The sequence below is a fragment of the Ananas comosus genome, linkage group 22, assembly GCF_001540865.1.
Source record: "Ananas comosus cultivar F153 linkage group 22, ASM154086v1, whole genome shotgun sequence".
Classification (NCBI taxonomy): Eukaryota; Viridiplantae; Streptophyta; class Magnoliopsida; order Poales; family Bromeliaceae; genus Ananas; species Ananas comosus.
Window position 1 is genome coordinate 1,370,036 of NC_033642.1, and position 25,187 is coordinate 1,395,222.

Genomic DNA, 25,187 nt, shown 5'->3' on the forward strand with positions numbered 1-25,187 from the left:
AATTTTTTCTAATAACAATATGACAATCGGTGAATTGACAAAAATTATTGAAAAAACTTCAAAAAACCCTCAGTGGTTTCGCACTTTTTCATTTTAGTATCCTGTGCTTTTATTTTTGTATTATGTTAGTACCATGTGCTTTTATTTTTATATCAAGTTAGTACTCTGTGATTTTATTTTTCTCTTAATGAAATATTAAACCACAGGATACTAAAGTGAAAATGTGTGAAACCACATGGTACTAACTTAATACACTTTAAACCACACGGTACTAAAGTGAGAAAGTTCGAAACCATATGGTACTAACTTGATACACTTTAAATTATAGGGTACTAAAGTGAGAAAGAGTGAAACCACGTGGGGGTTTTGAAGTTTTTACAAAATTATTCTATAGCAATGTACGGCCATCGTCGCATTCCAGACTTTGCTGGGTGTTGGGCATACGATTTTGAGTCAATTTGAGAGTTCGCTGTCTGCCGCCCAGCGTCCACAAATTCGAGTGGGGTGGGGCCCACCGGCATGACGATGTTAGGTTTTGCCGACTTCGGACAAGCGTGCCGGTTTTTTTCGTCGGCAGTCCGCCAAGAACTTTCTGTTGGAACAAATGCCGCACATAAATCTAATTATAATTTAAATTTAGCTAAATTTTTTTATGAAAATAAATAAATCAACTTACAGATGATCGCTAAATCTAAATAAATACTTAATTGATCCGAAAGCGTGCGATGCATTACCCTAAGACGTATTTCCGTCCTTACGTGCAGGATTAACCGGAAACACCGTCCCAAGGTACGACCGGAATTCTTCCTCCTACGAGCACGAACGCGGAAGAGGTTGACGGAGACTCTTTCAACACCCCACGATAAAAAAATGAAAAACCAAGTAAATCAAAACTATAAAAGAAAATATATAACTCTCCAAAATTTCTCTCTGCCATGTTCTACTATAATGAACAGTAGACAGGAGGCAGTATAAATGGGATGTAAATGGATCGTTGGAGGCCCCCCAACGTTCTACTCATTAATCCCATTTAATTCCATACGTTTTCACCTATTAATTAAAATAATAAATAATAATAAAAATATTGATAAAAGAGAATAAAAGAATTAATAAATAAAAAATAAAATAATAATAATAATAATTAAGAAAATTGAATAGTAATAATAATGATTAAGGGATTTTGAATTTTCCTCCAACACTTTCCTTGTTTTATGCAAAAGAGAAGGAAAAAAACGCTTTTGGGGGGACCCACAGTGGGTAGGGTTGCAAATGGAGGATTGGCGGGAGATTCCGTCCTGATCCGTTCCGAATGAGACAGCAAATAAGAACAAAACAAAGGATGGGGGTAAAAAATGGAATGAATTTTATGACTTAAAAGACGGATTTGGAATAGAAAAAACATGAAAAATCTTGACCCGCGCTGAATATACTCCGCCGTGATCGGCCTCAAAAGTGTTTACATTTTTAAAAAGAGTTAATTGCATATAGCTCTCTATACATATCGAATAATAAATATATTCATACAAAGGTTTTCCTGCACAAGTTCAAACTTTTTTAAATATACCTCTACGGTTAAAATCTATTAAAAAAAATATAGTTAATCATAAATAAAATAATTAATATTGGTTAGCGAGTGAGGTAAATTGACCTTTTTACCCCTCTTATATTATTTGTGACGATAGAAAAAAAGAAAATGAACATTAGAGATTTTGGAAGAATATTTCTGTATAATGTTAATAGTTGGGACTTTTGAAAGGACATTTTTGTGATGGCAAAAATATTATTTCGCTAATTTTTTTAAAAATTAAATAATGTCCTAACGGTAACAAACTAGAGAGGCGAATATGAATATTACTGGACTTTTGTAGGAACAAATATAAAAGTTAAACAGCCAATCGAAATGTATTAAAAATTTAATTTTATTTTTTTATTTATTGCATTTGACGCGGATCGGATTAGATCAAAGAGAAAAAAAAAAAAAAAAAAAAAAAAAGGGGTCCCACACGTCTCCCTCTATTTTTCCTAACAGGTCAGGGCATATTCAGAACAAATTATCTTTTCGCCCACTTTTGGCCTCTGGGCCAATCTGAGCAAGAGTGGATCCATTTGCATCTCTATTCTACTTCTATATTTTTAGAAGGCGGAGATCTTCGTACTATACAATCGTTTTTATATTGAATCGATGATGATCGATATTATTAAATTTTATTTTGAGAGAAAGACATTATTAAAGTAGATCTAGAATATTATTTGAAGTGCCCAAGACTGGATTTTATAATTTCTAAAAATTATTAATTACTTAGTGATTAAAGAGCCTCAAAATAAATATTCTTTGATGGCTCATATGAGTCTTCTCGTTTAATGAGGTAAAACAATTCGTCCCAAATCTGTCCCGCCATGATCTGACACTACAACAAAAATGGTCTATAGCGACACTTTTAAATGTAGGTACATGTCAAAAAAGTGCTGCTAGCTAAAATTACCGACACTTTTAAAAAGTGTTGCTATATGTGGGGTCGCTAGGTATATAGTGACAGTTAAAGAGTGTCGCTATAATCTAAAAGAGTGCTGCTAATTTACCAACAACTTATTTAAGCATTTAGCAACCGCCGAAACTCTATCTCGTTGGCTGCGGTGGCGGAGGAGGACGACAGGAATGGCTCTTCGTCTAGAATTTCAGTAGATTGAGTGAAGAGAGAAAAAAATATGGTAATTGATTTTTCTTTTTTTTTTCTTTTCTGTTTGTAATCGGGCCAAATGGACTGGATGTGGTGGGTTGAGTAGAGTAATCTTTTATTTTTGGTTGGATTGAGATTTATATTTAGGCATTAGTAGATGTTTCTTTAAGTTTTAGTATAAATGGGACACTTACTCAAAAGTGTCCCAAACATGTGTCCCTATAACCTAATTCTGTTGTAGTGTGATCTGAATCCGCCTCAAAAATATGTATATTTTTAAAAAGAATTAATTGCATACAGCTCCCTATAAACATATCGAATAGCGGATATATCCATACAAAGTTTAACTTTTCATATTTATCTTCCAATCTGTTCCAAATGAGACAGAGACAACAAATAAAAAAAAAAAAAAAAAAAAAAAAAACAAATGGACTGGGAGTAGAAAATGGGGCAAGTTTAACGACCTGAGACAGATTCGGAATAGAAAACACGAAAAATCTTCACCTGCGGCGAATCTGCTCCGCCATGATCCGCCTAAAAAATATTTATATTTTTAAAAAGAGTTGATTAATTGAATACAGCTCTCTGTAAACATATCGAATAGCAAACATATTCATACAAAATTTTTCCAGCAAAAGTTTAAACATTTTCAAATAAACTCGTCTATTGTTAGGATTCGTTAAAAAAATATAGTTAACCATATATAAAATACTTAATATTGGTTAGTGAATGAGGTAATTGACATTTTTAGCCCTCTTATATTATTTATGACAGTAAAAAGAAAGAATATGATCATTAGAGATTCTTGAAAGGCATTTCTATATAATTCTAATAGTTAGGACTTTTGGAGAAACATTTTTATGATATCAAAAATATCATTTAACTAAATTTTTATTAAAAAATAAACAGTAGTGCTCTAAATTGTAAGAGCACATTATCATGTCATGCATACACAAGAAGTGCTTTAAAATGCTATTAATTGGACAACTAGTAAAAAATAAATAAATTACAAAACCATCATGTTGTATATATTATTACAACTCTCTTAATTCCCGCGAATTCATCATGTTCATAAAAGTCATTAGCTTAATCACACCACACCACTTAAATGAGTAACTTGATATCGTCAAACCATCGACTCTGATACCATTTCTTCGGAAGTTCTAATCTAACCTAGTCGCACACAAATCTCATTTGATCTAAAAGCTCGAGTCTCTTAGATCTAAACCGATTTTAATATATATATCAATCTTTTGCTCTTTTATTAATTATCCGATGTGGGACTATGTACATGTAAACTCTTAACATATTTGAACCATTTCTCAACTAATTTCCATCGTATCGATCTTAATTTTGAATTAACACGATGTTAGAGTGTGTCCTAAACTCCCCAATTTCCAAATTGTTCTGAAGCATTTTCTATTTGGTCATAACTTTACAACAGATGTGTTCTACAAAAACAAATGAGAGAGAGAGAGAGATTAACACCTTAGATATGCTGTGAAATATGAGCCAATTATCAGAGGAAAACAAAAGGATCAGGACATGATAGATGCACCACATTCATACAACTGTAGTTAACATTGTATATAATTGTGAATCCTTAGTCCCAAAGTGAAGTGATTAATTATATATAAGGGCTAGCTCATCACTTTATGCAAAATGTAGAAGCAAAAAAAGAGAGAATTAAAGAGAGATCAAGAGAATTAACATGATCCAACTATAGAAAACATAAGACAACATCGATCGATCGAAATCGGTCGATCGATCGATCGATCGGTTTTTTTTGTTTGATTTTTTTAAAAAAATTTTAACTAAATTTGTTTAGAAGAAGTTGGAGTCGCCCTCGTAGGTGAGGCCGACGCTCCAGCCAGCGTCGGCGACGTTGTAGAGGATTAGGGTTTCTTGGGAGGTGCAGGTGGTGAGCTGGAAGGAGAGGGCTTGGCCGCCGAGGTTGGCGAAGGCCTGGAACGACGCGCCCCAGTTGTGGGTCATGCTGATCCAGTCGGTGCTGTCGCCTTTCACGTCGATGCTGCAGACGTCCCCCGATCCGCCGACGTTGAGCACGTAGACCAGCAGCCAGTAGGCGTTCCCCTGGAACTGGAATCGGACTCCGCCCGTCTTAGGGCATGAAACCCTAAAACAACACAATTGCGCATATTGACCAAATTAGATCATCATGTATATATATAGAGAGAGATATATGAGCTGGAATACTATTAGTGGCAAACGAGCTCCGTTGCCACCCATTTGTTTTCGATGATAGAGCCTTCAAATCAACGATCGGTACCGTTGAATATAATCTATATCACTTGAAGGATCTAGAAACCAATTTTCATACGTTGAATATAATCTATATCACTTGAAGGATCTAGAAACCAATTTTCATACTTTTTAGATATTATTCTCTTATCCATCAAGTGGACATAAATAAACGGTTGAAAATGAATATTTTTTAAAAAGTGATGATAGGAGTCTTATAATCGAGATTAAGAGTATAGATCTTGTTTTAAATAGTTTAAACAATTTTATAACCAAAATTCAATTAATTTGAATATCTTTACGCCGTAAACGAAAAAATGTCTCATATTGATCATTCAAACTATAAATTTTAAAACCCTTTAATCATTACGCCAATGATGTCGAAGAGACTTGAAATTTGGTTTCTAGATACTTCAAGTGGTATAAATCATCTTCAACGATACTAATCATCGATTTGGAGAATCTATTATCGAAAACAAATGGGTGACAACGGAACCCATTTACTACTGATATAGCATTCCAACTCAACTCTATATACATGTAGTAGTTTTTTATTTTGTGGCTTCTCTTGTTGATCTTTGTTTTTTTGCATGCATGCATGCATGTATGTATGTGTGTGTGGTGCAGGAGGATGGAGAAACATTGAGAGAGAGAGTGTGTGTGTGTGTATAGAGCAATTTCTCAAAGAGAAATAATTCAACCACCTTTGCATGCATTATTTTGAGAATTTCTCAACATTTGAATTCTTTGGCAAATGCATATATATTCGACCTCTCAAGCATACTAGCTATAAAGGTTAGAAAGAAATTGAGGGAACAATTAAGTTTCTATATATAATTTGGAGTTTTGCTGGGCTACTAAGGTAGTAAGTTGTTGGGTTTATTAACCAATTTGCATTCCATATTAGAGCTTCCAAACAGCGGTACAATAGAATATGATCTAAACTATTTAAATTATATAGAAATTAAATTTTATATTTTTTTCGACATCACTAACCGAACAATCGAAGAATCACAAATTTTGTAATTTTAATGGCCACACTATAACAAAAAAGGTCTATAGCGACACTTTTAAATATAGGTACATGTCAAAAAAGTGCTGCTAGCTAAAATTACCGACACTTTTAAAAAGTGTTGCTATATGTGGGGTCGCTAGGTATATAGTGACAGTTAAAGAGTGTCGCTATAATCTAAAAGAGTGCTGCTAATTTACCAATATTTATTTAAGCATTTAGCAACAGTCGAAACTCTATCTCGTTGGCTGCGATGGCGGAGGAAGACGATAGGAAACGCTCTTCATCTAGAATTTCAGTGGATTGAGTGAAGAGAGAAGAAAAGATGGTAATTGATTTTTCTTTTTTTTTTCTTTTCTGTTTGTAATCGGGCCAAATGGACTGGGTGTGGTGAGTTGAATAGAGTAATATTTTATTTTTGGTTGGATTGAGCTTTATATTTAGGCATTAGTAGATATTTTTTTAAGTTTAGGATAAATGGGACACTTACTCAAAAGTGTCCCAAACATGTGTCCCTATAACCTAATTCTGTTGTAGTGCCAATACGGTTGCGTGTGCTTATTTAATGATATAGAAGAGTTTAAATCAGCTAAATTCTCATTAGAAAATATTTTAAATTATTTAAAACAAGATCTAGACTCTAAATTTTAAATACACAAATTATATAATCACTTTTTGAAAGATATTTATTTTCCGCCATGATTTTATTTTCACTTGATGGATAAGAGAATAATATCGAAAAAGTATAAAATTTGATTTTCAAATAATTTAAATAATTTAGATCATATATATTCAACGGTATCAACCGTCGATTTGAAAGCTCTATCTAAAAAATAAATTGATAGTAAATCGAGCTGTTTACTATCGATAGTATTCTAATAAATCTCTATATATAATTTGAATCGGGAACTCAAATTTGATACCGCCAAAAAAAAAAAAAAAAAAAAAAAAAAAATCTAGCATGAATTTATGTTCATTGAACTCGCGTACCTCCGGTACATGACCGGGACGATACCGGCGTTCCAGTCGGCGATCTGCATGAACGCGGGCTTCGACATGTCGAAGTGCACCCTCGGGGGGTTGCACCACCCGCCGTTGTCGGATGCCTCGGCCCAGTTGGGCGGGCAGAGGTTCGTGCCGGTCACGACAATCGACGGGCTCCCCGCGTAGCAAGCCGTCGCCCCCGTGCACCGTATCTCATAGCAACCGCCGCACCCGTACCCCTCGTTGAACAACACGGAGCTCAACGCCGCGGTCGCCGTCCCGTAGCCGGTGCTGTAGAGGTTGCCATATCCACAGGCTCCCCCTGCAGTCATATTTCAAAAGCATGTACATGCATCACTAGTTAGGGTTAGGGTTTATGAACATATATACATGATCCAAGTGAAAAGAGAATAAATTTGTTGTAGTTTACAATACAAACAGGTATATGTAATATGCCGCAAAGGATTTGTATCAATCAATCCTATCTAATGAGATATAATCAAGAATAATATGATAATTTAATACTGAAAAAATGTCACCGAAAATTTTTATTCTAGAAAGGATTTTCTCAATAAAATGAAGGAAAAGCGAGAAAAGAGAGAGAGACCCATGGTTTCGGACGCGGTCTCGTCCCCGTAGAATGTGGCATGGGCGAGAGACCAGTCAGACGTCTGGAAATTTGCATCGACTCGAGTCACTGTGATTGCCATCAGCACTGCCAGCGCTACCAGAAGGCGACCGATCGATCGAGGTCGACGAAAGGAAGAAGCCATGGATGCCCTAATTTGCTTGAGAGGCTCAAAAGCACTTTTTGAGAAAGCTTAATCTCTTCCCTTTGGACACACCCGCACCCCTCAATGTTATTATAAGCTCTCCCTCTCTTCTCCATTTGAAAACCCTAGTATTAAACCCCTTTGACCTACGTGCATTTCTACAAGTTGGCGCCACGACCATGTTATTGGACAGTAAAATGACTAAAATATCCTCTAAACTACATAATGTTACTAAACAAGGGCCCTTGGATTAGGGGTAATTCGGAAATTATGACATGCAAAAGGAAATGGTGGACTTTGTTGACGTGCGCGCATGTTTTTTTCGTATAAATATATTGGACGTGCACAAAGGTAAGTAATTATGCTTTAGTTTCTTTTTATATTGTATATTATATTTACATTAGTTTTTTTTTACATTAATTTGTATTGTTTTTTAAGTTTCTTTGAAATGGAGAAATGGGTAGTTCAAATAGAGTTTCTTTTTTTTTTTTTGTTGACTAAAATATTTCAATGTGGATAGGTTATTAAATATTATGTAACACTTTTGTATGAATTGAATATAATAGTGAAGGATCTTATTTTAGCTTTAATAACAAATAACAATTTTTAGCTTATTACCAAGTATTATATATTTGATCATGAGAATTGATCAAATCTATGACTAGCACTTTAATTCTTCTTTTTTTTTTTTTGAGGGACTAAAAGGGAATAAGGTATATGCAGAGTAATTAATAAAATTTCTCTCTCTTGGTGCGTTTAAGCCAAGTAACAAAAATAATAGAAACCCAAAATAAATGCCTCGACTTGTTAATTTTTGGTCATAGTTAAAGTAGATGTTAGATAACCAATAATTAATAGATAATAAATTAATTAATGTGGTAAATTTTACTATTGATTATAGCTAGCAAACATATAATACAACAATGTATATATATAATGTTAACTAGTAAAATTACCCACGCATTGCGGTGAGCTAATACTATAAAAGACAGAAAATTAATAAAGAAAAAAATTTGAAAATTTTTTTGACTTGTCATGAGATATCAATAAATACAAATAATATAAGAAAAAAGAGTATTTTTTTTATATAAAATTGATTTGTTTAAATGACAATAGATTATATGAATACATTAATTAAAAAATGGGCAGATAGAAGGACAAAGCATCAGATAGAGATGGAAGACGGAAAAGCACGAAGCATCAGGAGTGGGAAAGAGGGAGAAGGCAAGATTGAAGTAGGAACTGTCATGTGGCAAATTCTATAGAAAATAATGTATAGGTAGGTAGGTATAGATTTAGTGTCAGATTTGAGAAGTGATACATTTTAAACCAAATAAATTAGAGCAATACTTCAATACACCATATGTATTAAAATCAAACTCTTAATTAGTAAAGGGTATAATTGTATTTTATATAAAGTAACCTATTGAACAGGTTACCGATTTGAATTAATTAATATGATAATATTGAAAAACAATTAGTAGTATACGTACAGTACCAAATTTGTTAACATCCTATAATATTAAGTATCTTATTTAGTTTTGTTACTTACCAAATTAGATAATACCCAATTTGTTATCCAACTCAAAAAAATATTGAATTTAAATTTAAGCTTTGAAGTTGGTATTGTAATGTAAAATTTTAATTTCAAAATTATATTAAACTTTTAAATTTTGAATCTACATTGCATTTTTAATCTAAAAGCCAAATTTTAATTTTTAATTTAAATTAAAATTTTGAATTTGAACTGAAAGTTTTATTTTAAATTTGTGTTTTATATTTAAAAGTTGAATTTGATTTATAATTAAGTTTTTTATGTTGCCTTGTATTTAAATTTACAGTTTAGTTGTAATTTGAATTCCAACTATTGTTATAGGTATTTGAGAAAGTTATAGTATTCTTAGGCTTCATTTGGGATTGCGGGGAGATTGTGTTACGTGCGGTCAAAAAGTACGTTAAAAAAATACCTTGTTTGTTTCCGTACGTAATATTACGTTCCGCATATCGAGATGAGTCGGTTATGATATATTTTCTGCGGTCCCACCGGAGAACGCAGAAATATATCACTATATGCGATAGATAGGCCTCAATACCAAACTAAGCCTTCGGCTTCGTTTTTTACTCAACTCCATTTTAACTAATAGCATTAGATAGGCCTCAATACCAAACTAAGCCTTAGGCTTCGTTTGGGATTGCGGAAAAATTGCGTTACATGCGGTGAGAAACGACGATGAAAAAATACCCTGTTTTCGTACGTAATATTGCGTTCCGTATATTGCGGTTAATCGGTTACAATATATTTTCTGCGGTCCCATCAGAGAACGCAGAAGCATATCCCTATATGCATTTTTCTCAACTCCATTTTATCTAATAGCGTTAGATAGGCCTGAATATCAAACTAAGCCTTATTAGTTGGATAAAACCAATTTGGTAGACCAAAATATTTTTCTAAGACCAAAATGCCTTTTAAATAGATACCGGGTGAATGGTACCTAAACCAGAATAGTAGGTCGCCTTTAGAATCATATTACATCTCAACCATCTATTTAAAAAAATAAATGGTCAAAATTTACATGGTGTATTAAAGTATTACTCAATAAATTAAAGCAGAATATCAAGCTATATGCAATAGCATGATTAGGATTGTACACATTTTTTTTGTGTACAGTGCAGGGTAGAATTAATCTTAATAAAATTAGGTTAAATTACAGAAAACTCCCTGTCAAAACCTGCTTTTTCACTTCCCCCTGTAATTTAAAAACCTACACTTTGCCCCTTTGTAAAATAAAAAATGTGCACTTCACCCCCTACCGTTAGGGTTCCGTTATAACATTTTTTTTATGCCAAAAATACCCTTCCGCCCCTCTTTCCTGTTGCTTCGATGGCTTCCGGGACGGTGCCCTCGCCGGCCTCGCCCTCCTCCACGAGCTCAACCTCCTCTTCGACCGCCCTCTCGACGCCATCTTCCTCAACTCCAACCGCCTCCGCCGCCGCCGCCCCATCCCCGCCAACCTCGGCGACTCCCCGAACTCCATCGCCGTCCTCGCCCACAACAAACTCGGCGGCTGCTTCCCGCCTTCCATCGGCCGCATGGCCGACACCCTCAACGAGATCGTCCTCCTCGACGACGGCCTCGCCGCCTGTGTCCCGCCCGAGGTCGGCCTCCTCCGCCGCGAATGAGAAGGATGAGGGAGAAAACGAAAATGGCGAAGGGCAAAATGATCATTTTGTCACACCATACCCCTCTGTGAATATTTTTTATTTTACAAGGGGGTAAAGTGTAGGTTTTTAAATGACAAGGGGGGAAAGTAAAAAAATGGGTTTTGACAGAGGGGTTTTCTGTAATTTAGCCAAAAAATTATATCATGTCTATGTACAATATTTTTAAGATTGGATTCAGTACCCATATTCCATCAATAATAACTCTTAGTCTGTCAATATTACTATCTTTTTTATATCCTTACCTTAATTAGATATGAACTCAGGGACTAAAATGTAGAGCGCACAGAAATTAAAAGTAGGCTAAATTATAAAAAATCTACTTACACTTTAGTCCCGTTCTCAATTATCCTTTTGTATTAAAAATTACATCAGTTACCATCATAAACTTTATCATCGTCTCAAATAGATCCAAAAAAAATAAAAAATTGGCAAATTAGGCTGAAGAATTTACTAAATTGAGTTATACATATCATATTATTCCATATCTCAACATATATCTAATTTACAATTCAAATAATATATAAAAAAGTTAGATAAAGGAGATTTCCTATTTTTGCTAATACTATCAACAGTGATAATTTGTTGAGCAATTTATGCAATTTACATAATTTAATTGCGTTGCTTAATTATAGATAATTTTATCTGCAAATGTCTTTTTATAAAATTTTATAGCTAAATTCAAGTAATGACAAAAGCCAAACAAGAAAAAAGAATCCTGCTTCTTCAAGTATGGAACACCAAAGCGAATCGAAAAACGGAGAAAAATAAGCACAAAAGCAATTTATGTTGTTGACGAGCATGTCTCTCTCAGAAAACCCTAATCCCTCAAAATACAACCCAATCCTTTCGCTCGTAACAAGAATCCGCGAAATAAGAAGTATAAATACATGAAAGGGATAAGTGTCCATCTATTCCTCAAAACTTTGAAAATATCTAATTTATCCCTACTTTTCTTTTGTTTTAAATATACCATTCATACGTTCCTTATTATTCAAAAATGCTCCCATAATTATCACTCATTAAGTCATCTCGACTTAAACATAAGGTAAATATCTATCAAAATTAAAAAAATCAAAATACGGCTTTTGCCCTTAACTTAAGGACAAATAAGAAAAATTAGTGATGGTAGAATGATATATTTAAAAGACAAAAAAATTAAAATACTTTTTTTGCCCCCAACTTAAGGACAAATAAAAAAAATTGGTAATGGCATAATGATATATTTAGAAGGGCAAAATAGTAATTTTATACAAATAATAACGGTTGCTAACAGTTTACTAATAAAATTTAACTTTAGGGGTATGTTTGAAATAACTTGGAACGTTAAAAGAGTACTTATAATATCAGCCTTCTAAAATAGATAAATCAGAAAGTTTGAAACTTTTCAGAGATATATAAGTAATTGCCCCTACACGAAAAAGTTACCCTCATTTTTACCCTCCCTCTCACTCTTTAGTATTGAACAAGGTAAAACATATTAACAATTCAACACAAACAAGATCTGTTTGATTAAGAAAAAAAGAAAAGGGGGAAAATTAAATAGAAAAGGGAAATTTTTAAAAATAGTATATATAAACTTTCAAAAAGCCCTTTTTTCCCCACATTATCTCATACATGCATGTATTACCACAAACTATGTGCCCTAACACTAGCTTAAGCTTTAGCCAGATAATTGTACTGTTGAGGAAACTATTTTACATTTTTTTTTTCCTATTTAAGTCGAAATTTCTAACCAAAATGTGTGAAGAAGGATTGCCCATGTCTCATGAAGTTGTAATTCAGCTCGCCCGGTTTCGCGGTCTTTTGCCTGTGGAGAACATTAATCATACAGGGAAAAAAAAAAATAAAAGTTTAGATACATTTAGAGAAAAATCCAAGCATTAGTTGTAACACCCAAAAAATTCAAGCAAAAAGGTGTCGAAAGTAGAAAACATTCTCAAAGACTTTTTGAGAATCTGAACAAGATTTTGAGGTCAATTTGAACAAAATTGAGTCAAATTGACACTTTGAATATGAACTAGAAGTCAATTAACTGAGTTAAATATCATGTTTAAATATGTGAGTCGTTTTATAAACATATAATTACACAAGTATGCTCAATATTGATGCCAGGCATACTTAAGCTCTACAGCAGTTGCATCCCTGATCCTCGAGATGCTTCCGCTATCGGGACGCTGCATTAGTCGTAATCTTTACAAGATTGCTGTAAGGGAAAAGTATGCCTGACCCTCCTGGACTTTGGCCCAACTAGATTTAGTCACTCAGAACTTTATATACTAGAAAGAACTATGTGAACTTTTAACTAGTTTCAATTAAGAAAAACTAACGAAATTTTGGGGGTTGATGTTTGTGTAATTTTTCTTTACTTTTTCGAAGTTCGGGCAGCTAAATGTAATCGAGTAATTCCACCGGTCCAGCACGCTTTTCCCATTGCAAAATTAAAAAGCCAAAAATTCTCAGATAAGTAGAGTGTATTCATACCACATCTGATCTTCTAACATTTCTTCAGTGAAACCAAATGCTCTAAGCTCCTCGACGGTATGATGCACAAGGAGGCTGTACCTGTAATCATAGTAAAAGGATCACTATGTAGGATTAACACATGTACTTCCTTTTCAACTTAATTTATCCATCCTTAACTTGCAGATCAGTTTCCTACACTAATCAAGTGTCTAATGAAACTAAACAAATCAAAAAGACTAAGAATAAGAACGAAATAAAAATGTTAAAGACCTGAAGAGATCAGAACATTAAAAACTACATACACAGTTTAGCATGTTTGCACTGAACTTAACTAACCTGTAGTTACTGTTCCCTTACTACTAATCTATTGTTAATGGAAAATGTCGCGGTATAACCATAAGATAGTTAATTGCAACACATGAAGCTGCAGGGAAACGAGGTGCAGCATGTGAAGTTCAGAAAGAACTTCGTAAAAGCCAACGAGTGCTGAAGCAGAGCAGAAAAGGGACTGTCTCTGCTAGGATTAGTGCTTTCAGATTGAATGTGCAATCAACAGCATATTAATAGACCAACCAAGAAGTCTCATGTGAATATTTATCATATTATCAAAGCCCCAGTAGTATACATGGATAAGTAAGTCGACTCCTTTCGGAGGAACTTACGATGCTTACACATGAAATGCACAAACAAATTCACAGAAAATTACATGTTTCCAACTCCAACGACGAGGAGAAAAGACTAACTGCTGTTAATGAAATGCTAGCTGTTATATTTAGGGAGAGTTATCTGCAATATGGCCAAAAATATGAGAACCAAAGTGCAATAAAATCGTCAAATCCATATAAAGCAGGAAATGGTTACCTGCCGCCATTCCCTGTTTGCATAACCAACATTCCACCATTATCGAAATTATTCAACCCCTCGAACTGCTCCACGGTCCACTTGTACCACCTCATCAAGAAAACTCTTAGCGTCAATCCATGCGATACGAGAACGATGTTCATGTTCGGTGATCTTTTGCCAGGTGGCTGAAACCGACCTATATCAATATCTGCTTTAAGGGTCTCCCTAAAGCCTGTAGCAGTAACACTGCATAAATATGAAGCTATACCTCTTAGAGGAACAGGTCAAGTGTGTTAGAGAACGAATACGACTATCGTGCACGCTAGGATAGCCCGTGGTTTATTAAAAAGCTTATTACCTGTTATTCGGTCGTATACGTCAGCAGCCGATTCTCCATTTGGAAAACGGTAGAAAAAACGACCATATCGCTGGCGGGTTTCTTTCTCGACTCGCATCTTCTCCCTGTCTTGAAAATTTCCTATATCACATACAGGGGCAGAGAGCAGAACTCTTAGTAAGAGAGCCGTGAAGAGTAACAGATTATCTGAAAAAGTCATTAGGCTTTCTGTAATGGAATACTTCTTAAACATTAGCAGATCTTCTCAGAATCTACAGGAATACATGCCCTCGCATTAATGCTGCACTGCTATGCTGCGCACTCGTGTGATCAATGTGCCGCACAATGACTACAGCAATAAATCACCAATTTAATGCATTTTAGTAGATATAAGCCGATTAGTTACAACATGTCGGCTACTAAATAGCAAGGATTTAAGTGTCACGTCATAGGATCGTGCCGAAAATTTGCTGGCACGATACGCCGCAGTGAGTGCCATGCTATGCCAATGTGTTTCAGTCTTAAAAAAAACCCATATATCAAAGCATAATGGCATGAAATATTTATTATTTTTGGCACTAGTATATTATATTTGCTTATTATATATATTTATCAAATCTTTTGAACTTTATTGAAGTAACTACTTGCTAATTTTAAAGAAAATAGGGCTGAGCCGTGTCATTGGAACAAGGATCGTATCGTACCGATACCTTGTCTGTTGGGACTTAGGATCGTCCTGCATGTTCTATCAACAAAAATACACGAACAAAGAAATAGGAAAAAATAATAGAAAGAAAATATACAGAAAAAAAGAGACAGCGATTTACGTGGTTCGGCAAGTGGCCTACGTCCACGGGGAGAGCGAGAGAGATGTATCCTTTATATGAAGAAAACAAAAATACAAGCCCACACCTTTATGTTTCTCTCAATCTAATACAAGAGCCTTATGGTTACTACCACCCTTCTCTTGTTACAACAAATAAGAGAAACTCAACAAGCTACTAATTAAGTTTCTAGACTTCTCCTAATACCTCACTTAATTCACTCGTTGCTTGTGCTTCATCTTGTTGTCTAAATCTGTGGAGTGAGAAGCCTTATATAGCCATACAAGTAGTTGCACAATGGAAGTTGGCAACTTCAATTGTCAACTCCTTAATTAGCCTATCTATAGGCTTTTTGACAATTGGGTAAACTTGTGTTTCATGCATGCATGCATGAAACACAGGCATGCATGCATGAAACACAGGCATATATACTTCTCTGCCCAATGAAAGTCTTGTATTCATACTTTGAATAGTTCGGTAGACCCTGTGCGCCATAAATCAACTTTCATATTTATGTCTCTTTTGCATATTAGTCCAAAAAACCTTATGGGCCAAACAAATAATTTTATGCCCTATACAAAAGAAGACATATAACCAACATTGTCGGCATAGTGGATACGGTCGATGCCACCGGGCACTTAAATATGCAAGGTGACACCCTCAACAATATCCTCTTCAATCAATTCAATTTAAGTTCAGTCATATGAAGTCGAGATTTCATTAAAATTAATGACTTTACTAGCTATACAGTATGAAGCTCGAATCCATTGAATTTAACAAAATTGCTACTAAGACCATGTTCGGAATCGTCGAAATCACCGTCTTAGACGGAAATTTCAAATCAGAATTCATTAAAAATCCTTTGCTTGAAAACAGTTTGTTTGGTATGATATCAGTAAGTATAAGCATATTCAACGGCATGAGGTTGGATTTTTCATAATTTGCATTTCTCACACATCAAAAAAAAAAAAAAANAACAGTTTGTTTGGTATGATATCAGTAAGTATAAGCATATTCAACGGCATGAGGTTGGATTTTTCATAATTTGCATTTCTCACACATCAAAAAAAGAAAAAAAAAAGAATTCTTATCTCCAACCCCTTTATGAGCTATGTGACCAAGTACGAAACTCGAACCAATCCAATCCCATCCATTCCAAACAAGAGAATTCCGCAACAAACCAAGTTACTTGAATTAACGGAATTACAAATCAGTGCAATCCAATCAAGATTTGAACTTAAGCCCTTTTTGGACGTCAGAATAAGAGCGTTTATTTTTTGCATTTAGCCCCCTTAAACAATTTTACTTTACGAATAATCTTATAAAAATTAAAAATGCAGAAATGAACCTATATTGTGCACATAGGCATCATGCAAAATATTTTAAGTGAACACGGTGATTCATGCACTGTGTTTAGAATAGTGTATGGAGAAGAAGAGACATTGATTCAATTTCTAGAAGTACATTATACATTTGACTAAACGCAATAAACAAATCATGGCGTTCTAAACACGGCGAGTGAATCACCATGTTCACTAAAAATATTTTGCATGGCGCCTACAAGCACACTATAGTGTCATTTCTGCATTCATAATTTTGATAGAATTATCTGCAAAAAGAATATTTTTGAGGGGGCTAAATGCAAAATAAGCTCCGGGATGAATTAATTTTCCTCCTTGAAAGACCTTGACATCTATTAACTTGGTAGGAAAACATATTTTACCTACGAAATGACTTATCTTACTCCGAAAAGGCCGAGTTTGGATGCATGAATATCTTGTTTGGTATATCTCCATGATTTATTTAGCAGAGGCGGAGTGCGATCAAACGTCTAAAATTAGATACTATATTCAGCCTTCAAGTCATTTTTTCGAATAAGATAAATCACCTAGTAGTAAGTGAAATATGCTATTCTATTAAATCATGATGATATCAAGACCTTTCAATGGGCAAAAATCAAACTCGTTTCTAGAAAATCCTTATAGCGAATGAGTTATCCGCAGACTTTCAAACAGGGCCAGAAATGATTTGAAGGCTGAGTATGGTATATCATTCTATACATTTGACCGCGCTCCTGGTTTCCAATTACATTAGAAAATCCTCGTACCGAATAGGATACCACAGGATGACTTATTCCGACATCCAAACAATTACAATGAAAATTCCTCGTAGTGAATAGGATGCCACAGGATGACTTATTCTGACATCCAAACAATTACAGTAAAAAAATTTTATATCAAATATGATATTACTGTATGACTTATTTCGACATTCAAACAATTACAATTACAGTAAAAAATTCTTATATCAAATAGGATATTACCGAATGACTTATTCCGACGTCCAAACAGAGTAGGGTCTCAATCAATTTGTTTATGTTTTGTGACTTGAAAATTTAGAACATATGAACTAGAATTGGGGGAAAGGGGNCCGATGCCGCAGAGCGTCTCGAGCGTGCGGCGGTAGGGGGAGACGTAGAAGTAGACCCTCCAATCGTCGCCGGCGCCGCCGCTCTCGACGAGGCGGCGGATGCGGCGGCCGCACTCGTCGGCGTCGCGCCAGCCCTGGGCCGTGAGCCCGATGCGCGGGTCCGGGACGCGCGCGTACGCCGCCTCGTCGACGTTCCCCTCGCTCTGCCCGTGCCGCACCAGCACGATCCGCCGCGGCCTCGGCGGCGCCGGCGCCATCGCCGCCGCCGCCGCCGAGAGCGCCGCCGCCGATCGCTCCAGCAGCTGCAACTCCGCGGCGACGGCGGCGGCGGAGAGCGGGGGTCGGCGGCGGCGGAGGCCGAGGGTGTCTTCGCAGCAGCGGAGGCGGAGGCGGAGGCGGGGGCGAGAGGAGGAGGGGAGAGGAGGAGACGAGGCTAAGGAAACCATGAATGTAATAATGCAATGCAAATACAATTTTCTATTGCGTAGAAGAAACTACTGTTCATTTTTTTTTTTTTTTTATTGGAAAATTGGGGAAAAGAGAGGGGGGGGGGGGTTGGCGAATGGTGAGTACGTGTGCGATTGCGCGGGCGCGTGTGGTTGTGTGGTTGCGGGGTTGTGGGAGTGGAGATCCTATCGACACCTGGAATAGCTGACAAACATCGCCACGTTGCGAGCTACGTTCTACTGCAGGTGTGAATCTTACTTTTCTAAATGTAAGAATTGACACCAAAAAAAAAAAAAAAAAAAAAAAACCTTACTGTTGCTAGAGCAAGTGGCAAAAGATTTAATTGTTGGTATTCAAGCTCCCAAGTTCGAATTCTAATTCATTCACATTTCTAACTATATTTATTTTTAAATAAAATAAACGAAGTGAATAGCGTGCTACCTACCTCTCAAAATAAGAATTGAGCAAAAAAAAAAAAATTTAACTAGATTTTTTAGTAAAAACAATTTTAATATGATAAGTTAAAAAAAAAAAAAAAAAAAATTAATTTCGTACAGATCCTGCCAAGTATAGTGAATTACAAATATATTTATACAAAGTTCAACTTTCATATATTGTTTCTACAAAAGTCCTAATATTTTCAAATATGTTCTTCTGGTTTGCAACTGTTAAAGAACTGTTTATTTTACAAGTAAAATGGCCTTTTTGTCATCACAAATATGTCTCTCGAAAAGTTCCAACTGTTAATTAAAGAGAGATAAAAATGTCAATTCAGCTCATTAACTAATTAGGGTTAAGTATTTTACCTATGATTGGTTAACTAATTTTTAATAACGGACTTTAACAGTAGAGACATATTTGAAAACGTCAGGACTTTTGCAAAGACAATATATAAAAGTTGAAATTTGTAAAAGTATATTTATAATTTACTATATTAGTATGAATCTAAATGAAATTAATCCTAAAAAAAATATAAATCAATATAAGCATACAGATGTAAACCTTATATCCAACTTGTACGGCTAATGTTGCTCAGAGTACAAAGTAAATTACTCTTTCAGTCCTAAAACTATAAAAGGAGAATGACATTTTAGTCTTTAAATTTTAAATTTGACTAAATTACAGAAATTTTCGTGTAAATATTTATTTTTTTTCTCTTTTCTAACTTTTTAAAAAATTTGTATTTTATTTTTTCAAAATTTCAAGTTGTTGCATTTAGTCCCACTCCGTCAGAATTTAATTCACTATTTCGTTCATGTCTTATAATTTATACCGAAAATATTCTTCAAAATCATAAAAAAAATATATTAAAAAATTATTTTTTTCTCTTATAGAAGAAATAAGAAAAATGAAATCACATGGTACTAGCTTGATACACTTTAAACTATAGGATATTAAAGTGAGAAACTGTAAAACCACAAAGGGTATTTGAAGTTTATCCTAAAATCTATAATGGGGGAGGGAGAGAGAGAAAAAAAAGGGCTAAATTGCAGAAAATCCTACTATCAAAATTTGATTTTTCACTTTCCCCTCCTATTATTTAAAAACCTACACTTTACCCCCTTATAAAATAAAAAATGTTCACTTGGGTATGATGTGAACTGTAGTGACAAAATGATCATTTTGCTCCTCACCATTTTGCCCCTCACCATATTCACAGGAGAGAAGGTTAAGGATATTTTTGGCATAAAAAATATATAATAATATTTTATAAACGGAACCCTAACGAATTACTAACGGCAGGGGCAAATTGAATATTTTTCATTTTATAAGGAGGTAAAGTGTAGATTTTTAAATGACAGAAAGAAAAAGTGAAAAATCGAATTTTGATGTGGGGTTTTATGTAATTTAGCCAAAAAAAAAAAAAACAAAAAAAACAAAAGCTGGTGTCCACGTGGCGCCGGCTCACTGCAGCACCACCGAAAACGACGAGATGTCCGGCTGCTTTTTCGCTTTCCTTCCTGAGCCAGCTGGCGCATGGCCATGGCCGCCTCCTCCGCCTCCTCCTCCTCCCCACTCCTCTTCCATTTCGCCCCGGTCCGGTTCGCCGCCGCTCCGGTCCACCTCCCGGTCCGGTTCACCCCCCCGAACCGCCCCTCCTCTGCCGCCGCCGGCGCCGCCGCTCGCCGGAACCCTATCCGGCCGGTGTCCTCCTCCGCCGCCGCCGCCGGCGCCTTCGCTACTCCGCTCATCTCCCCCCACGACCAATGGGGCACGTGGGCCGCCGCCTTCGCCGCCGCCGCCTTCGGGATATGGTCCTCCTTTTCCCCTCTCCCCCAAATTTGTCAAAAATGTCTAGAATGCATAATTATATTGCTGACGTGGCATTCACAATCACTGGAATTGTCCCCTTTGAATGAGATATACGATTGACTTATTACTGATGATGTGGTGCAAGTATAATATCGTAGACTTTCTCAATTTGTGTAGAGCAGGTCTTATTGCAGTCAAACTACATCGTCTATAATTAGGCACTCGCTAAGCAAGTATGGAGAATTTGAATTCACACATTGTCCTTAAAAAAGGGGTCTATGTGGATCGTAAGCACTAACCAACTATTACAAAAATATGTGCTAATAAAAACGGTGCATCCATCGCACTTAAGGGCTCAACTACAGTGTTCGCAAATTTCGACCTGATTCAACACACCTGACCTTTTAAGTCTATTATTGAGCCTGTTGGCATTAGGTTTATTGTAGATCGAAACCTCACTCAACTTATTAGTCTTTTGGGTGTGTTATTATGGATAGAAAATTGAACATATTTTAGCCAATATAGATAGCTAACAACCTACAGTGAAATTTGTCATGTTTGAATGTTTTCTTAGGATTTTCTAAGCTTCTTAATTGAGCAGCACTTATGAATGAGCACTTTTTTGTCATTCAGAAAAATGATTTAAAATTAGCTCTTGGCTCTGTTAATAACACCATCCTTCTTTTCTGGGGTTTCTGAGTAGGTCGGAGAGGACCAAGCTGGGGAGCACATTGAGTGGCGCGCTGGTGAGCACGCTGGTGGGCCTGGCAGCCAGCAGTGCTGGGATCATCCCCGCCGACGCTCCGGCATACGGAGTGGTGTTGGAGTATTTGCTGCTGTTGGCCGTACCGTTGCTCCTCTTCAATGCCGACCTTCGCCGGGTGGTCCGGTCCACCGGAGCCATGCTCTTGGCCTTTCTGATCGGATCGGGTAAAACTTTCGATAGGGTACTATGCATGGATGGTCGCAAACACTAGTGTCTATTTGGTTCTACTTCTGCTTTTAGCTGTTGTACTAGTTACATCCTGTAGAGTAATTTAAAATCGCAAAAGCTTAGAGCTTCTACTTTGGTGAATGGTAGAAGACTAAAAGCATCATTTTTATACTATATAAAAGGTTCAAAAATTTTACAAGCGCTTTTAATCTTTCCTTTATTTACACTATAAAATTGCGGTTGCAACCGCCGCGGGAGAAGATTGTTGGCTTTTTATTATTGACTAAAATTGGTCTAACTTTCTGCCCCATCATAATAGGCCTAGGAGAGTAAGGCTTTGTTTGGGATTGCAGGGAGATTGCGTTACGTGTGGTGAGAAAGTACGATGGAAAAATACCCTGCTTCTTTTCGTACGTAATATTGCATTCCGTATATCGCGATGAGTCGGTTATGATATATTTTCTGCAGTCTCATCATAGAACGCAGAAGCATATTCGTATATACTTTTATCCCAACTTCATTTTATCTAATTATGTTAGATGGGTCTCAAAACCAAACTAAGTCTAATAAGTTAGAGTTGGGTGAGCTAATAAGTTGAACGGAGTTGCAATCCATAATAGATATAACTGCAATAGGCCCAATAATAGACCTAACGTTTAGGTGGATTAAGTCCGGTCGAAGCCATGGCTGTAGTTGAGCCCTTACGTTCGACGGATGCGCCCTTCCTATTAGCATGTATTTTGGGGACGGTTGATTAGTGCTTAAGATCCATAAACATGTGGCTATATGCTTCTCCAATGACGATTGCGACCGCAATTTTAAAGCATAGAGGAAGGAATAATCGTAAGCACTTTTAGACTTTTTGGATATTTTAGAGTATAAAAATGGTACTTTTAGCCACCGCATTACCAAACTAGATCTCAATGCTAGTAGCAATACGAATAAATATTATGTCAATAGAGTAAGTTCTTCTTTCAGTTGTGCCCTTAAAACGAAGCTAGGGCCGCGATGCGAATGCTTGTGAGTGAATTAAGTCACATACTAGCTGGTATGAAGCAAGTCATTTTGCAGGATCAACCCCTAACCTCGGAAGCCATTCACGGTACTTTATGAAACAACACTACTTACAACAAGGCCAAATAAAGAAAAAAAGAATGAATGAAATAGAATAGTTAATCTTAAGTGGTTTATGAGAAAACACGCAGAACGAATTAAGAAAGATTACAGAGGCTGTAACTGAGCTCTATTCCATTAGCTTTTCATTGAGCATGTGAGTTTTCAATGATTTAGCAGGAACTCTTTGAGATGGCAATTGATTACTTATTTTCCGCATTTTATGTTAGTTTTCAATGATTTCCCTTCGTTTCAAGCATTTTATGTTGATCACAAATTTTTGGAGTTCTATTTCATCAATGTCCGAAATTTGATCCTTCATATGACAGTTGCAACGATAATTGGCACGGTCGTCGCGTATTTATTGATACCGATGAGATCGCTAGGACAAGACAGTTGGAAGATTGCAGCAGCACTCATGAGTAGTTACATCGGAGGAAGTAAGATCAAAAGTTTTCTGTTATTATTGTCGGATTGTTGGCGCTAACCATTAATTCCAAAAGCTCGAGCTGTTAGAAATACGCAACCAATTCACTTATACATACTTGAATATTGAAGATTGAAGATTGAATTGATTGCCTGTAAAATAAAAGATCAAACATCAAAAAATTTGGTTCTATTCACATCATTCTTTCCAGAAAATCTGTACAAGGCATTCCTACTTTCAGACAAATTAACTGAAACTGACTTCAGACTCTTGTTGCTGACCGGAATTTACTGAAATTTTAGACCTGAAATGTGTTGATTTTGGTTAGAACATTTATCCGAGCGAGTAGGATTGTATTCATTCACTGACTATGCTGTAAATATGCCACATTTTGGTGATCTCAAATCGACTAATTCGGTTGCATCCTCTTTCTTTTTTTTATTCTAGCCGTCAATTTCGTTGCCGTCTCAGAAGCTCTTGGCGTTTCTCCATCAGTTTTAGCGGCAGGGGTGGCTGTCGACAACGTCATCTGCGCGGTATATTTCACATTACTTTTTGCTTTAGCATCTAAAGTACCACCAGAAGCTACAACTTCCACTGCAGGTGTGTTTTCCCTGCTCAATTTCCGTCGTGTTTCAACAGTTAGGATCAAAAATGATTCTGTCGCATTACTTCGTATCGCAGAAGTCGTGAACTTGTAATATGATAGATGCTATGAACACTTGAGCAGGTGTTCAACTGGATTCTGAATCTAAGAGAGAAAACAAGTTACCTGTACTAGAAAGCGCTACGGCGATCGCTGTATCCTTCGCAATCTGCAAAGTAGCTGCATATATAACTAATAAGTTGGGCACTCAGGGAGGGATTCTCCCCTGCGTTACGGCTATTGTGGTCGCCATGGCGACCTTGTTTCCTTCACAGATTGGAGCCCTCGCCCCTGCCGGTGAGGCCATGGCTTTGATTCTTATGCAGGTAAAGATTCCTCTCGTCACCGACTTATTCTCTGCGCATGTCCATGCACGCACACATACACAATCAAACGAAAGGCGCACGTATGCAGATGCATCACACTCGTACTGCACGAGTACATATGCACACAATCGAGCATACGTGCGCAAACACCAATGCGCGGATGCACACACATTACGAACTGCAAAAGCGGAAAGCATAATGTCTACATCGGAATCGCAAAGTGATTTTAGTTAACTTATATTTGCTCATGTGTAACGTAACAGGTGTTCTTCGCGGTGGTGGGAGCAAACGGTAGCATTTCAAACGCGCTCACGACGGCGCCGAGCATCTTCTTATTCGCGTCGGTGCAAGTGCTGGTCCATCTTCTAGTGATCCTAGGAGTCGGACGGCTCCTTCGGTTCGATCTCAAGTTACTTCTCATAGCTTCAAATGCCAACATCGGCGGCCCGACAACAGCTTGTGCAATGGCGACCGCGAAAGGCTGGAGTTCCATGATCATTCCCGGTATCCTCGCAGGCATCTTCGGAATCGCCATCGCGACGTTTCTGGGAATAGGCTTTGGATTGTTCGTTCTGAGACATATTTAATGGTTTGCGAGTTTGGTTGCAAATAGAAATTTTGTGCATTCCTATTGACATATCATCTTGCAATGTAATGCCATAGCTTATTTGTGCATAAAACTTACACTGTCTAATCAGTATTCGAGATACCTACCAACTGTGCTATAGGATAATCTTCAAACGAACATGTAATGTTGATGTCTAACTTGCGTAAAAGTATAAGATTTTGTTTTTCTTTTTCGCTTTGTTTCAACTTGAAATTACTATATTACCCTTGAATTGCTATGTCACCATCTATGCTACAGTAGTTGGTTGGTATGGGAGGGTCCTGATCAAGAGGTCGGAGGTTCGATCCTCTGCTCGCGCTTTCAGAAAAAGAGTGATTTAATTTAAACTCCAGTGTATTGGAAAAATAAAATGGCTTAATTATATTCTACTACACTGTACACTGTATTTTAAGTTTATTTTTATTTTTCTACCTTATACTATTTTCTGTTCCCATAGATATCACTAAATTATATTTTCTCTCCAATTTCTACAATACTTTTAACAAATCTCTTATCTTAGACAAAATCTAATTTTTTATTAAAAAAACACCGGTTAAATGGTTAAAAAAAATAAAATAATTCTCTGCAATAGGCTCATTAAAAGTT

General features: G+C 36.3%; 3 protein-coding genes across 3 annotated transcripts; 1 reads left to right on the plus strand and 2 right to left on the minus strand.

Moving 5' to 3' along the window:
- On the minus strand, positions 4,160-7,752 carry LOC109727450 (putative expansin-A30). The gene is made up of 3 exons (XM_020257584.1): positions 7,544-7,752; positions 6,943-7,258; positions 4,160-4,815 (listed from the first exon to the last, which is right to left on the minus strand). Exons 1-3 carry the CDS (start codon positions 7,707-7,709, stop codon positions 4,503-4,505), a joined length of 795 nt encoding a protein of 264 aa, XP_020113173.1. The 5' UTR covers positions 7,710-7,752; the 3' UTR covers positions 4,160-4,502.
- Positions 12,409-18,313, minus strand: LOC109726976 (phosphoglycerate mutase-like protein AT74H; the record flags this gene model as incomplete). Its single annotated transcript, XM_020256805.1, is given in 5 exon segments — positions 12,409-12,738; positions 13,413-13,493; positions 14,256-14,469; positions 14,596-14,715; positions 17,829-18,313. Coding segments are annotated over 5 exon segments (940 nt in total), but the record flags the coding sequence as incomplete, so codon positions are not given.
- LOC109727002 (uncharacterized membrane protein YjcL-like) lies at positions 20,207-24,787 on the plus strand. The gene is made up of 6 exons (XM_020256849.1): positions 20,207-20,530; positions 21,232-21,458; positions 22,905-23,015; positions 23,450-23,605; positions 23,733-23,974; positions 24,238-24,787. The coding sequence occupies exons 1-6, from the start codon at positions 20,253-20,255 to the stop codon at positions 24,559-24,561; spliced, it is 1,338 nt and encodes a 445-aa protein (XP_020112438.1). The 5' UTR covers positions 20,207-20,252; the 3' UTR covers positions 24,562-24,787.